This window comes from Camelus ferus, chromosome 6, assembly GCF_009834535.1.
Source record: "Camelus ferus isolate YT-003-E chromosome 6, BCGSAC_Cfer_1.0, whole genome shotgun sequence".
Lineage (NCBI taxonomy): Eukaryota > Metazoa > Chordata > Mammalia > Artiodactyla > Camelidae > Camelus > Camelus ferus.
This window is the reverse complement of record NC_045701.1, coordinates 42,604,170-42,620,827: the sequence shown is the minus strand read 5'-3', so window position 1 is coordinate 42,620,827 and position 16,658 is coordinate 42,604,170. Positions and strand designations below refer to the sequence as shown.

Sequence of the window (16,658 nt, the reverse complement as noted above, 5' to 3'; positions counted from 1 at the left end):
TTTGCTAAAAAAAAAAAAAAAATGCAAAATGCAGTAAAGCAAAGCACAATAAAACAACATATGCTTGTTGACTTCACTACATGGTCACCTACGAATATTATAATAATAATGCAAATGCTAAACATTGATCTAAGAAAAAGATAAGAAAGCTAAACTCTCATCTTCATAGTAGGAAATCAATAATAACTAAAAGTGAAATTTCAAGAAATAGTATATATAAGCTTTTCATTTAGAAATATAGAGTGGATACAGAATAAAATGTTAAAAGGGTTGAAAGTGATTTCTTCTCTGGAGCAGAAATCAGAAGAGGTAAGATGAAGAAGTCAACTGAAATATTTTTATTACAACCCTTTTGAATCATTTATTTCTAAAAATATGTATTTATTAAAAATAAAAATTTGAAAAATTATCAAGTTTTTCTTTGCTAAATATGGTTAAATAGTTACATAGAAATTTTTTCACAGAAGGATTTTTAAGAATGTAAAACTGCAAGCAACCTAAATACTCAACATTAAGAAAAGATTTAAGAAAATTATGGTACATTTGTGCACTGCAAATTATGTAATATATTAAAGTAATATTTATAGAGTTAATGTACTGAAGGATGCTTATGAAGTACTAAGCAGGGAAAGAAGGATACTAAATTGCATATATGGTATTAACTCACTCAAAAGATATTTATTCAATAGCTGCTACGTGTATTTATAGGAGATACAGCTAGAGCTAGCTTTAGCTGATAAGCAGAAGTATAGCTATATAAATTGTTAACATCTGGCATCTGTTATGATTAGTCATGTCTGTAACTTACTGATTGTCAAATATTTTTAATATCATCAGTAGATACAGAGGTATACAAAGTAAACAAAAATCCCTGACCTCATAGAGCACTTATTCCTATCAGAAAAAGAGACAATAAATATAGTAAATAAGTAAAACATACACAGGTGACCCTTGAACGCAGGGGTTTAGGAGAGCCCACCCTTCACACAACTGACACTCCACGTATCACTTTACAGTGGGCCCTCTGTATGTGTGATTCTGCATCCACAGGGTCAGCCAATCGTGGATCACGTAGTACCACAGCACAGATTTACTGAAAAAGACCTGCATGTAAGTGGACCTGCACAGGCCCAACCCATGTTGTTCAAGAGTCAACTGTACTTTCTTAGATGATACATATTTTGGAGAAAAAGCAGGGAAGGGGATCGAGACGCTTGTAAAGGTGTGGGTTGAGACTTACGATAGGTTAATCAGGGAAGGCCTCACTGAGGAGGTGGCATTTGAATAGACTCGAAGGAGATAAGAAAATGGGCTGTGTGAATATTTGGGGGAAGAGTGATCCTCGGAAGTCAGAACAGGAAGTACAAAGGCCTCTAGATCCAAGCATGCCTGGTGTGTTTGAGAAACAGCGAGAGAGGAGTATGACTAAAGTGAAGCACGATGCCAAGGAGTAAACAGAAGGGTTAGATCAAGAGGTCTCGTAGGTTTATCCTGAGTGAAACGGCAGGCCACTGTGAGGTTCTTATCAGAAGAGTAATGTAATGTAATGTATATTTTAATGGGATCATTCTGGAGGATGTGTTAGGAACAGGGGAAGGCAAGGATAGAAACAAGAGACCACTAGGAGGCTTTTGTAATAATTCAGGGAAAAATGATGGCAGCTTGAAAGACAGAAGTGGTAGTGGAAGTGATGAGAGATAGGTGAATTCTTGATATGCACGAAAAGGAGGGCCAAGAGAATTTGTTTAAATAGGACATGGGATGTGAGAGAAAGAAAGGAGTCAAGGCTAACTTCAAGGATCTGAACTAAGCTACTGATAGGACAGAGATGTTATTTTCAGGTAGAGTCTCAGAATGAACAAGTTTTGGGGGTAAGACTGTGAGTCTGGTTTTTGGAATAGTTAACTGAGGTGTTCATATACATTCAGGTTGATAGGCAGCCTAACATGGCCCCAACAGTCCTGGCCTCCTGGTATTCACACCCTTGTGTAATCCCTCCCCTTGACTGTGGACTGAACTTAGTGACTCATTTCTTAAAAATAACTTTTTATTTTGAAATAATTATAAACTCACAGCAGTTAAAAAGACATATAGGAAGGTCCTATGCACCCTCTATTTGACCTCTCCCCATGGCTGACATCCTGCATAATTGCAATACAATATCTAAACCAGGAAACTGTGACACAATACACGGAGCTATTCAGACTTCACTAGCCTTACATGTACTTGTGTGTGTCTATGTATGCAGTTCTATATAATGCTATCACATGTCGACCGATGAAACCACCACCACAATGAAGATAAAGAGCTGTTTCATCACCACAAGGACCCACTGTGCCATCCCTTTGTAGCCACAACCCCATTGTCCTGGTGTAATTATTAATCACGTACCTTTTGTTCTTAAAAAGTCTTAGTTTAAATATAAATATTTATATGGTCATCCAACCTATAAGCATACTGGCTTGAAATTGACTGCTTTTCTCTTAATTCAGAATCTATATGGGCCTGAATTCAGATCATATCATATATATATATTGTTTAAAAAATGAGTAAAACTATAACACTACAAATTTTAAAAATCACACTTTCTAGTTTAAATGGCTTTGAATGATATTCAGTCTCCTCATTTTGAAAAAATAAAATGGTTGACAAAGACCACATAGTCTGTTTGTGGCAGAGCAAGGACAAGAAAAGAGGCGTCTGGCACTTACACTAATGTTCTTTCTACCACCATACCATATGGAACACGAATGAGCGTCGTAGATTGCCCACACATTTTATCAACTGTAACACACTCTCTCTCTCTCATTATCATACAAATTGGGAGCCAATACTCAGAGAAGCTACCCAACTTTCTCAATGCTCCACAGTTAGTAAATGTTAGGAAGTTCAACATTTTAAAATTAAAAATCTAATACTAGAGTTATATACCAGAAAAACAATCCAAAACCATACCCTAATGACATAAGGAGGCTGGTATCATCTGGGCATATCAAAGACAGTATATTAATATGGCTGACATAGGATAAAGACTAGTAATTAATTCATCTTGACACAGAATTTCATCATAAGACAGTACACTATTATTTACTATCAAGTGCAATGAATAGTGCTTGCTATTTACTCAGTCTCTTAAACGAGAGTCTCTTATCCAGCAGTAAACTCTAAACAGCAAAGGGCAAAATGAATAAACAAAAATCTCTTTCATCAATATTTTTAAGCCAATAGTAAAAAATGAGAAATTCTGGTACTGCACTGTTCAATTCATGAGCAAAGAAACTTTAGTACAAAATAGAGATCCTTCTACAGAGCTTTAGTTGGACACAGTTAGTGATTATGAAGACAATATTAAACCAGAATAATTCCATGTCCTCTATTTCTTGAACTTTGTAGATATCAATAAATTTGCTGACTCCAACTAGGATAGATTAAAACTGATTTTGGACTTAAAAAATTACTATTTGATTTGAGTTCAACAATATGCTAAATTCCAAGAGAATAGCAACATGAAAAAGCTATGATCCCTTATGTTCAAGAAGTTTTTGATATAGAGAAGATGGCATGTTAAGCAATCAACTAATATTAGAGATAGAAACAAAACAAAGTCATAACAGAATATCATAAGAAATGAAAGAACACAACACATTTAGGAAACTAAGTAGTGGGGGATGGTTGGGGTTTACGAAGACTATATCCCCCCACCTAAAAAAAAAAAGAAAAGAAAAGAAAGAAAGAAAAGAAAAAGCAGGCCAAAACTACTGTGCCACCTGTGTGGAGTCCTAAACTCCATATTTAGGGGGTTTGGATTATATTCCAAAGACAATAGAATGCAACTGAAGTTTTCGATTTATCTAATCATTATTGTACTGTTGCTCTTGACAGTTATTTTCTCTCTACATATTTAAGGAATTAGCCTCCTTGTTGCTTTCAGTGTATTTAAGATATTATTCCATTATTACCATTGGGAAGTCAGTGAGTCTAATTGTTGTGCCTCTGTAAATATGTTTTTTCTAACAGTTGTTTTTAAGAGCTTTTCTTCAACTTTGGTGTCCTGCAGTTTCTTCTAATTTATCATACTTGGAATTTATTTGGTATTACTAGATCTTAGGTTTGTGTCATTTGACAACCCTAGAAGATTTCCAGTCATTATTTCTTTGTATCTGTTTTCCCTTTCCCCATTTCCCATATTATCTCCTCTCAAACACCAAATAGACTTATTTTAGATCTTTTCACTCTATCTTTGTGCCTTTTAACATCTCTTGTATTTTTCATTTCTTTGTCTTTCTGGCTTCCATTTCCATACTTGCTTTATATCTATCTTCCAGTTCACTAACAGTGTCTTAAACTCTGTGTAATCTGCTGTTTACTCTATTTGCTGTTTAACTTTAATATTTAAAAAAAATTTCTCTTAAGTTCCATCTATTTTTTCCCAAGTCTACTTGATAATTTTTAGTCATTTTCTTTGCTCTTACTTTCTAGCATCTCTTTTTTAAGACATTAATTAAGCACATGTCATGTTCTGGGGTCCAAAATAGAATATCTGAACTATTTGTTGAAGTGTATGATTCTGCTGCCTTATGATTTTACATACACTAGAAGTGCATTTTTCTCATGCACTTTTTTGATAGCTCAAGGTGTTTGAAACTTTATCTCTTGGAGTTATTAGAGGCCTATTGTGAAGGTAATTTGCTTGGTCTGTTGTTCATGGGTCCTTCCAGCTTAGAATCACCTCAAATTAAATCCTCAGCTTTTAGAAGCACAGACAGCAAGAATTCAGGTAACCGGTGTGGTTCTAAACCTGCCTGAAAGCGGGCTGCGGGTGATGAATTTTCAGAGACTTTCCCCCCACTTCACACTCAAGAAAGCCAAGTTCCCTCGCCTGTATTTTGTACGAAGGGCTTGACCCTTGTTCACCTAAACACTAATGCTGCAGCCACCTAGGATATCAGCTTCAGGAGAAGATCTCCCACTACATTGTGGCTTAAACAGGCTCTGGGCTCTGTCTCCTATCTGTCTTACCCTTGTAGCCATTAAAATGGAAGCTGAAATTCACCAACATTTGACAAATGTACTTGGGGTGGAAGATGGCTTCATGCAAGCACTTATTTCCCATGGTTTTTTGTTTTTGTTTTTCCTATTTCCACTTTGTTTTAGGCCTTTTCAGATTCCTTATCTTCCTTCCTATTATTAAAATACAGCCATCCTTTTCTCTTGTTTTTATCAGGACAGTTATTCAGGACATCTCTATTTTCTTACACTGCTGAAATTGTAAGACCAAAGGTTTTTTGGTAGAAAAGTGTCACCTGCATTTTAGAATGATAGCTAATGGAAGTGTAACAATGGATTAGAAAGGTGAGAAACTGAGGAGAAAAAGATTACTTGGAAGGGTACTATTATCATCTAGGTCATGAACTTGAGACAGAGTAGAGGCATGATAATACAAATGAGAGAAAAAGAGGAAAGAAATCACTGTTGCAGAACTGACACAACCAGATGCTCAATTGTGCTCCAGTAGGTGAGAGGTTGAAAGGACACGAAGATTATGTCAGGTCTATTAGCCTACATGTCTAGGACTATGGCAGTATCATTAATTACAGACGTTAACTGATCAATTTGGAAGTAATGATAGAAAACTATTAAGAATGATTTAGAATATAGGGCATTCTGTCAGCAGAAAAACAAGTGAGGGTATAGGTGTTTAATGTTCTCAAAGTGGCTCACTGGCTGAAGGGCTCAATGATGTTTAAGGTCAGCTTCTCTTGGCGTTTGCTTCATAGGTACAAAACTGCTGCTGCAGTTCCAGACAGCAAGTAAGTGTTCAAGGTAATAAGGAGGGAAGGACTGGTGTCTGCTGCATTTGTCATTACGTCAGGAAAAAAAACTTTCCCAGAGACACTCCACCCATCCCTGCTATAGACGTCCTCTTATGTCTCACTGGCAAAAAGAAGGGCTCAAAAAGTACTTAACTTTTCCTGCTTCTATAAAGCTGTAAAGACAAACAAAGGAGAACATAACTGAGAATAAATGTTAAGTTATACAGTCAATATTATTTGACTCAGGTCCTGAATTCTTCGAAATTGAAGAGAGGGTTTAGGAAGTCAAATTAGGAATCTGGTTTCAAATTTGTTGGGGTTAAGGACAGTAAGATATCCCAATGGAAGGGCAGACAAAGCATTCTTTACAACATAAATGATAGATGATGTCGTACGAATGGATAAAATGAGAAGAGAGAAGTCTACAATAAATAAAATACCAAATGCTGGCAAGAATATGGAGTAACAGAAACAGTCATTCATTACTAGCGGGAATGCAAAATGGTACATCCACTTTGGAAGACAGTTTGGCATTTCTTACAAAACTAAACAGACTCCTGGCATAAGATCCAGCAATTGTAGTTCTTGGTAATGACCCAAATAAGTTGAAAAACTTATGTCCACACAGAAACCTGCACATGGATGCTTATAGCAGCTTCATTTATAATTGCCAAAATTTGGAAGCAACCAAGATGTCCTTCAGTAGGTGGGTGAACAAATATACTGTGGTACATTCAGACAATGGAATATTATTCAATACTAAAAAGAAATGAGTTATAAAGACATCAAAAGACATTGATCAACTTTAAATGCATATCATTAAATGAAAGAAGCCAATCTGAAAAGACTACATACCATATGATTCCAACTACATGACATTCTACTAAATGAAAAGACAAAACTATGGACACAGTAAAAAGGTTAATGGCTGGCAGGCGTTGCAAGGGAAGGAGGAATAAATAGGTAAAACAGAGGATTTTTAGAGTGAAACTCTTCTGTATGATAGTACAATGGCAGATACTGGTCATTTATATTTCTCAAAATCCAAATGTACAACACTAAGATCGAACCCCAATGTGAACTGTGGACTTTCGGTTACTCTGATGTAGGTTCATGGATTGTAACAAATGAATCACTCTTGTGCTGGATGCTGAGGGCAGGTGAATGTATGGAGCACGGGATATGAGGGAACTCTGTACTTTCCACTCAATTTTGCTATGAACCTAAAGCTGCTCTAAAATAATAGTTTGGGGTTTTCTTAGAAAGAAGAAAAAGGGGCTAATCACATAAGCTAGGGGAACATTCTTTAGGAATAGGTATAAAAAGAGGCACCAGCTAAAGAATAACAATCAAAGAAAAGGAAAATGATGACATAGAAACAAAAAAGTACAGGAAAGTATTTCATGAGGTCAGGGGCAAGATCTAAATGTGTTCCAGTTAGGCTGACTGGCATATTGACAGGATATGGAATGATAATTTTCACAGATTTAACCATTAGAGGTCACTTATAATTTAAGAAAGAATGTCTTTCAATGGAATTACAGTGGAGAAGTTCAATTGTAAGAAGTTAAAAATGTGTGACAAGGAAAGTAAATAAAGAAAATGAAAGAGGAAAAAAAGGCAGTTTATATGAAATTTCTTATTAAGTCTAATGCCTGCATATTTATGGCTAATCTAAATTTTTAAAAAACCATTAAATGTTCAAAATTGTAGTCTTCAAGAAACAAATTACTTAACGTGGATAAATTTTATTTTAAATGAGAGTATCTTTTTAATTTAAGTAACTCTCAGGGTATAGATTAGTCAGTATAAATTTAGCCCATCATCCTATATGTATCCATATGTTCTATTTATTAGGGAAAATTGCAAATATAAAAGGAGGGAAATAGTGTCAAGTTAGCAAATTTAGTTAGTATATATTCCATGCTACTTCAAAAATAATACATATAAATGATCACCAAAAGTCAAATTTTATGCTCTACCATAAAAAATAATTTAGAATGAAGGGGAAGAGTATAGCTCAAGTGGTAGAGCGCATGCTCAGCGCCCGGGGTTCAATCCCCAGTACCTCCTCCAAGTGGATAGCAACCAAGAAACCTAATTACTTCCCCCTCATAAAACAAACAATACAAGCCCAAAATGTGTGCTTTCATTTGGCCCACAAATCTGTCTCATCCTTTAACCAATGCTTACATTAAAAATCTTAGATTTCATTGAAAGATCAATACTGCTGCTGTTAACAGTGGGTTGTGTATATCTTGAAAAAAAAAGAATTTTCTGGTTATTAGAATAAGCAAAGGCATTATTATTCAAATAGCATTAGATTATTAAAAAGTATATCCCTGTGTGATAATTGTGTGTTCAGCATAGTCATCACTTTGGAAAGGTCTATGTAATGTATGACCATTAACTTTTTTAAAAGATTTTTTCCAAATCTATCCCTAGGACTATTTCCTTTAGAAATTACAGCATAATACAATGAAATAAAACATAAATCTTTCAGCTGTCACCCTATTCAAATTTATTTATTTACTCTATTAATTATATTAACGCTAGTAAGATTCATGTTAAAATACTAGAAATATTTTTGGCAGACTGTAAGCTCCTAGAGATAGTGACTTGTAAAATTCTTCCTAAAGCTCATTTAGATACTAAATATTAACATCAGTTAACAAATAAAAAATTGATACTTGTAAATGGATTGTAAAAGATAAGCTACTGCTCAGAAAGGAGATAGTTTGTTCACCAGATAGCTTGGTAATAAACTTCTTATTCATAACTTATATGGCAACTTAAGGACAAGAAATGCAATAGTAAAAGCACAAAATAAATAATAAAGTCCCTGAAAGATAAGAATAATTTTTAATAAATGATTATAAATTCCTTGGGGGTAAGCACCTTGAGGGTAGGGACCACTATTATGTCACAGGCACTATGCCAGGAACTGGGGCAAAGATAATAAAAGGAAATGGAAAGTATCTTAAGAAAAAAAAGATAATTAGTAGAATTGAAATAATGTCCTTTTTCATGATTACTGGATCTATATATCAAAATAAGACAGAACTTATTATGAAATGTACACTTCACTTGTTTCAAGTTCCAGTAGAATATATTTTCTTTCTTTCTTTCTTTTTTTGTTATAAGTAACATTTTAAGTACTCTTTCAAGTCCCATATATAGTCACTATCTTTCAAGGAGTATCAGTTCTATAGGTTACTAATATTATAAGTTATTTAGAAAATTACGGTATTTCATATTGATGCAAAGAAAAAGCTCATTATTTAATTTGTTTTCTCTCAGTGTGGCCACTTTTTTATTAACTACAAAAAGTAGCAATATATTTTGGAAGCAGAAACAGAATGAACATGAACCAAAAGTTATTAATATACTACTACTTGAAATTCAGAAAATATGTTGTTTTCATGTACACATACACGAAATAAAATAATACCATAACAGAAGGGTGCTGTATCTGTGTTTAAAGAAGGGGTTGTTGGCAAACACCACAGCTCACTTCTGCTGAAATGTACACAACTGATATATGCTAGCACAGAAAGCTGGCACCAAGGGCTTACAACCTTAATTTGCCTGCAAGAAGGAATGGAGATTTACCTTCAGAGCACGTTCTTGATTGTTTTCAGCAGTCAGATGTCTCATGTTGTTTGCTGAAGTCTGGTTCTGCTCTTTCAGATGATGAAGCTCCTGCTCTAGCCGTTTGCACTGCCACAGGGGAAGAATCCCATTAAGTAAAGGAGTTCTAGCATTTTTTTCACAAAGCCACATGAATGAATGTAAATAATACCACTGTATTCTCTAAAAGACAAGGTAGCCTCTGCAAGAAGAACAGTAAGCCAAAAATGATGTTAAATATGAACAAAATAATACTGTTTTTACTACTCTGGCAAATCCAATTGCAATTTTCAGTTTGACTTTTATTAATCTAAGTACTAACATAAATGAGAAAAATACTTCTTTTTTAAAAAAATTAAGATCAAACTACATTTAAAATTATTTTTTTTATTAAGCAATTGGTTTTCATTATGTATCTGCTGGCTGAATAAAAGCATACTTCTAAAAATCACAATCGGTTCTAAATAAACCACAATATGATATTCTGTGATAAATTTTTTAATTAATTTTTTAAAATTAAAATTATCATAAAATGTATGTATGTGAGATTTTCCAGATTTTCGAAGCAGTTGAGTAGAGAAAAAAGTAATAGCCACAGAGTGCTATAAGACTTGGAAACAACTAAGGAAATAAGTGTTTTTTTAGTTTCTGTTTTGTTAAACCTCACTTTTAAGTAAAATAAGTGACAACAAACATGTGAAATGACATTTTGAGCTACCAGTAATATATGAAAATATAAATAAAAAAGAAATGATAAATAAAAGCATAAATGGGCTAGCAGAAGTATCTATGTTGAAAAAAAATTGAAATATCATGCCATTTGAATATAAGATCTTAATATGAATATATAAAACATTTTACACAATAATTGTACATTATATAAGCTGATATGCTGCATATCAACCACATGAAGATAAGGGTGATTTGCAAAAGAATAAAGTACTAAACCCATTGTTCAGGAAAAATTAAACATCATTCCTTAATTCATCTATTGTTAAATAAGGATATTTAAGTAACAACCAGTAAGTACACATATTGATTCAAGATCTAGACAAAATTAGTTCTAGATTACTTGACAAATGGTTAGTTTTCATAATGAATTAAAGATCATTATTATGATACAATCAAGAGGCAGTCATATCCAAGTTGGCATTCCTTACTACTCTAATGTTGATTTCTGCCAATGACCTCTGTATTATTCTGCAGCCTGTATCAGTATTTCCCAACCTTGAGTAATGTACAAATTCTTTTACAAGAAAAAGACTTGCCAAACTCCTGATATTAACTTAAATTATATAATGATGTTTGTGTACCTATGACATTTTTAAAAATTACATGAGTGAAACCTTTGTGAGATGGCATCATTTGGATTTCATTGAAGGACAAATGATTTACATATTAAACTCTATTTGTCCCCGTTTAGCTTGTAACAATTAAAATATTTGGTCACAAATGCAATAAAAATATAAATGTGTTTAGTGAAGACACAAATCATGGGGCATGAAAATGAGTAAGACATATACGTAAGCATCACAATCTAGTAGAAATATTCTCTACCAGAATCATCCTCTACATTTTCAATTAATTTTAATACAAATGATTAAGTATTAAAATGGAATGACTAAATATGACCTACAAAGTCACAAAGATGAGATAGGTAATTTTGGCTATAGAGGTAAAAATGTTTCATGGAGAAGATACCATCCAAGCTGGGCTAATTTTTCGTACATGATTTTACAAGCTGAAAGAGGAAAAAGAAGAATACAGGAGAAAAGGATTGAAGGTAGAAAGATCAGGGGTCTATCTAGAGAAAGTGAAATTGGTCACAAGCTGTCTGACCATCTATTTTTGAGTCCCCAAGTAAATTAGAAATGATCCATGATAGAAACTTGTTTCTTTCTTTTTTTAATCACTTAAAAATTGAAGTACATAGTCCGTTTACAACTTGTTTCTTTCTACATAATACACACACAAAAATTCATTCACTCTTGCTCAAGGAATAAATGTTGAGTTTATTTTCATTTCTTCATGAGGTCTAAATTAACACTGACCTGAGAATCAAGCTGTGGTGAGCCAAAAATAACTCTGAATTGAATAAAACCATATGTAAATACTCTTGTCAAATACATGCTTGTGATTTATATTTAACTACATTTAAGATTTCTTTGGATTTATTCAGTCCTATATTATTTCTTCATTTAATGTTATACTTGGAAAGCCTAATGTATTCCCCAAATTGCATATTTATATATAATTTCTTGTAATTTGTATTGGTTTTTTTAACCATACTCTTTAATTTTGGAATTTATTTTGAACCAATGAGATACAACTGTTTTTTCATTATCAAGTGCTACACTGTATTTACTTTCATTTTATGATTTCATATATTTATAAAGTAGATAAAAATCCTACCCATTAATTTACATCTCAAATTTTCTTGACATTGTCACCAATTTAGTCTTTATACATGTTTATTTGTAAATTTTAAAATTCAATTGTCATTTAAAACATACTGAATGAGACAGGAAATAATATAACAGAAACTACCGTACGGATCACTAATATTTACCAAATGAAAAGAAATTTGCTATAACTCAGATTTTTAAAATATAAAATATTAAAACTTTATAACAAATTTCTTCTTCTCTGATCTCACTGCCATTGTTTTCTTCCTCAATGAACCCCTATTTTGAAGTGTATTTTCATTCAACCAATATTTATTAAGCACTTACTCTGTACTAGGCGTAATTATAAATGGTGGGAGATACAGCATTTAACAAAATAGTTAAAAATCCCAGCCTCCATGGAACTCATATTCTAGTTGGGAAAAGAGATAATAAAATAAATAAATGAAATACACAGTTATGATAGGTGAAAATGTTATGAAGAAAAAGATTAGAAATATAGGGATTGTAAAAAGAGTAGGTTAGGAACTCTTTTGTAACTTTAAATAGGAGAAATTTTAAACTGAGAAAAAGATACCTGAATAAAGACACTAAGAAGATAAAGCAGTAAGTCTTTAGATCTTTGGAAGGAGTGGTTCAAGCAGAAGGAAAAACTGCAAAGGCTCTGAAGGAGGAGCTTGTCTGGCATTTTTTAATATTAACAGGAAGAAGAGTGTAGCAGAAATGAAGTAAGCATTGAAGATGAGATCAGAAGAGCCCTGAGATCTTTATGTATCAGATTATTATATATCAGATTTTATATATCAGACTTTATATATCAGATTATTGGTATGTTTCTAAGTGAGACTGACCTATATTCTTCCTTTTTTGGGCTATCCTTCCAGTTGCTATCAAGGCTGGATTAACCTCAAAAAACAGAGTGTTCTCATTTTATTTTTGGAAACAGTTTATATAAAATTCTCTGTTTTTGTAAGAATTTGTAGAAGTCCTCATCTTAGCTTTCCTCCTGAGTTCATTACCTATTTTCAGAGATACAGCATTTAAAAGATCTTTTAGTGAGATAGTCTGCCTGAAAATGTGATCCTTTTGTTCTTATACTCTTTACTAGATATAACTGTTATAAAAGTTTTATCTTCAGCACTTTGAAGATACTATTCCATCGCAGTCTGGACCTACTGTTGCTGATGTGAAGCCACTTGTCTAATAATCATTCTTTTGTAGGTTTGTCTTTTCTCAATAGTTGCTTTAAAATCTTCTATAGTTTACCTTTGGAGTTCTTCAATTCTACAGTATATCAAGGGGTAGATTTATTTCAACCTTCTAGATATTTTCCGTGCTTCTCAAACCTGGAAAATTCACAGCTATTATATCTTGAAATGTTACCTAGTTCCCATTTTGAAACTCTTATTAGTCATATATTGGATCTATTCATTTTTTTATATATCTTGTAATCTGTTTTGTATTTTCAATTTCTATGTGTGTGAATTCTGAGCATCTGTCATTAGTAAACTGAGATTCCTGATTCTACCATCAGCTATATCTACACCCATCCTCTGTTCACCTACCTTTTAATTTCAACAGCTACAGTTTTCACTTCTAGATGTTTCCTTGTATTTTTCAACTCTGTCCATATTTTTTATAGTGCTCTTTTTTATATGTCTTAATGATTTCTGTTTCAAAACATATTTTACAGTCTTTCATATATTCTTATTATCTCAAATTGTTGATGGCCTTTTTAAACTGTGTCTCACAGTGGAGTGTTTTCTTATGTGGTATGTAGAAAGGTGGAGAATCCTTTTTTGGTATAAGTTTTGTATTAACCTGTGTGTGGAAGAATTACCAGACTGGTTTTGCTTTTGCTTCTGTGGGGTGACCCAAAGTTTTTATCCATCTAGGACAGATTTTTATGTTAATGTCTTAGTTTGTGGATTCTCACCATGATTATTTCATTTAGTGTCAAGCTCTTCTATTTCTCAAGATAATATTTCTCCCTTTGCTCAGTTATGCCCAAAGACAAAATTCCTTACCCCTTTCCTGAACCAGGGAGTTGTCTATTTTTTCCTAGATTCCCTTACACTAAAGAGGTGATCTTTCTGTGGTTCTGGATATACACGCAAGGGTCTCCACTCCGTTCATACCTCAAATGGTCCTATCATCAGTCCCTGTAAGGGCAATAAAATTCAAGTTCCTAGCCTATGGGAGCTAGATCTGGTCTTACACCCTTAGTTAATTTGTATGTTTGTAATTCTCCAGGTTTCTTTTTTTTTTTTTTTTTTTTTTTTGATTTCTTCTTATTTTTTTAATCCTCATAGATTTTCTCTTCCTTTCACTCTTTCTGAAAAGAGGGGGAGTGGGAGAAAGGTACTCAAAGGCTAACTTTTATATGAAATAGTGTAACCAAAGAGATAAATATAGCTTAATGAAGTTATTTTTGTGCTAAGGACATTTATCCACATTGCATACTCAGGCTCAGTCTCCAAGGCCATGCAGTACAAGAGGGAAAGAACATAAGGTCCAGGGACCACTCAATGTGGCAAAGTGTCCCAAAGTGCCACACTTCCAAATGTTTAATGAACCTACCTAATTTAATGAATGAAAAGAAAAAAGACAAATGCTAGGGAAGAAGTGTGCCTGTAAATCAAATAATATATAATTTCTTCTATGATTTTAGACAGCTTCATTTTGAATTGACACAATTAATAACACAGTATCTTCCCTGTTCATATTCTGTCAAACACTAATGTTCTTAAAAATTCTAATGCATGAATTAAGACCTAGGAGTTTTTCTTTAAATATCTTTTATACTTTAAAATTTTTAAATATTCAAATTAAATGTAAGTAAATGCTATCTGTATATTGTTACACTGTTCTTGAGAACTAAGATTCTCACCATGAGAAAAAGACACAGATGAAAAATAAGTTACCTAAAAAAACCCTTTAGTTAAAATTTTGAATTGGAAGTATCAGTATGGAGATACAAAGTTTTATTTTAAAAAAGTCTGTGTGTTTGTGTATTTCCTAGTTTTGCCCACTGAAAAAGGCTAGAAACAAAAACAGACTCAGTGGCAATGAATACCCCTCATGTCCAGACTGTGGGTTCCAAGTAGCATTTCTTACTAAAAATAAAGGACTCCCTGGATATATGGCTGACTCCCAAGTCTAGGACAAGAAATGTACAATCTGATCCAAGAACATATATTTCTGACAGAAGTTTTATACTAACTACCAAAACTGAAGAAATACCAAAGACACTCAGAAAGGACTCATGAACCAAATTGAAAAACTCCTCTACAACCTAAAGATAAGACAATTTGAGCAACAGTTATCAGTATGATAAGACATCTAGGCAATGAGATCTGTTAACAACATAATTCTTTCACAAATTGATATGTTTCCAGATGAATCAACAAAAACTACCTGTATAATAGTCATGCTAATAAAAACTAATCTAAATCTGGCCAAGCCTCTGGGCAAATCACCACACTTACAGTAGAAGAGAGAAGACAGGAACGTATTAAATTATACTACAGAGATGCAATGAATAAACTGGGAAATGCTACAGAAAATGGACTCAGTTTCTTTAAAAAACAAATTCCAAGGGAAAAAAGAGACAGAAGTGAATCTATAAATTTTAAAAAGAGTCTTAAGCATCAATTCAATCATTTGCAATGTGTGATTCTTATTTAGATACAGATTCAAAACAAAGAGGAAGAGTTAGGATATTTATTAGATCACTGGAATTTGAAAACTAACTGGCTACTTCATAATATTAAAGAATTGTTAATATGTTGGATGTGAGAATAGCACTGTAGTCATGTTTTAAACAACAGTCCACATCTTTTAGAGATATACAATAAAACTTATAGATAAAAAATGTATTAACTGTGATTTCCTGCAAAATATATGAGGAGTAAACGAGTGGGGTATATAGATGAAAAAGATGGATAGTTGTTGTAGCAGGGTGGAAATATCACAGGGGTCATGATTCTATGCTCTATAAGGTCACTAATAAGAAGAAAAGAATTAAATTCGCTTCTGAAAACAAACAAAACTAATTCTACAATACGGGTGAACTAAACATTTAAAACATATGGAAAATTTTTAAATGAATTTGACCCATATTTATTATAAGGTTTCACCAGTAATTTCTTCTTATTCATATTGTGAAAACTGAAGAACTGTATCAAGCAGACAGTATACTGTTATGATTGTTTTACTTTATGTTTACTTTCTGAAAGATTAACATGTCTTTAGTTTTTAACAAAAAGTTCTCTAATATTGTCTAGGTTTTTAACAGCTGCTGTTTCTCCTCCTGTACAATCTTCTTTCAGTCACAAATCATGTTGATTGCATTACAATCAAACATCTTCCCACTTGGATGCTATACAACTCTTTCCTTTGCAGACAAAAAAATAATACCAGGCTCTTCCAGTCAAAACAGAAACTAAACTTTGGTGTCAATGTGAATTATGTACTTTGAACTGCAGATGTTTGGAAACACTTAGGATTATATAAATAAATTATATACAGTTTTTATTCCTTTTCATTTAGAAGTTTTTAAAAAAAATCACTTCATTTTAGATTTAAAAATAGTAACTAGAGTGTTTTTCTAATATTACAATAACTTGGAATAAAGAGTTTTCAAACTCAAAAAGGTAACTTGTTTCTTCAAAGCCCTGGCAAAATATCAACAACTTGGTTAAATGAATAATTTATGCAATACGCAGAGGTTTAAAAATACTGAAGATCAAAAAAGAAAAACAATAATTATGTGAGTGAATCTCTGAAAATGCATAGGCTATAGCCGACA

At 32.9% G+C, this 16,658-nt stretch overlaps 1 protein-coding gene across 5 annotated transcripts in view; it reads right to left on the bottom strand.

Moving 5' to 3' along the window:
* MIPOL1 (mirror-image polydactyly 1) overlaps positions 1 to 16,658 on the bottom strand; it is a 245,574-nt gene that overhangs the window by 116,209 nt on the left and 112,707 nt on the right. For all 5 annotated transcript variants that reach the window (XM_032481908.1, XM_032481911.1, XM_032481910.1 and 2 more), the window contains one exon: positions 9,426 to 9,533. In XM_032481908.1, the coding sequence (XP_032337799.1) occupies positions 9,426 to 9,533 (108 nt within the window). The remainder of the gene's footprint in view (positions 1 to 9,425; positions 9,534 to 16,658) is intronic.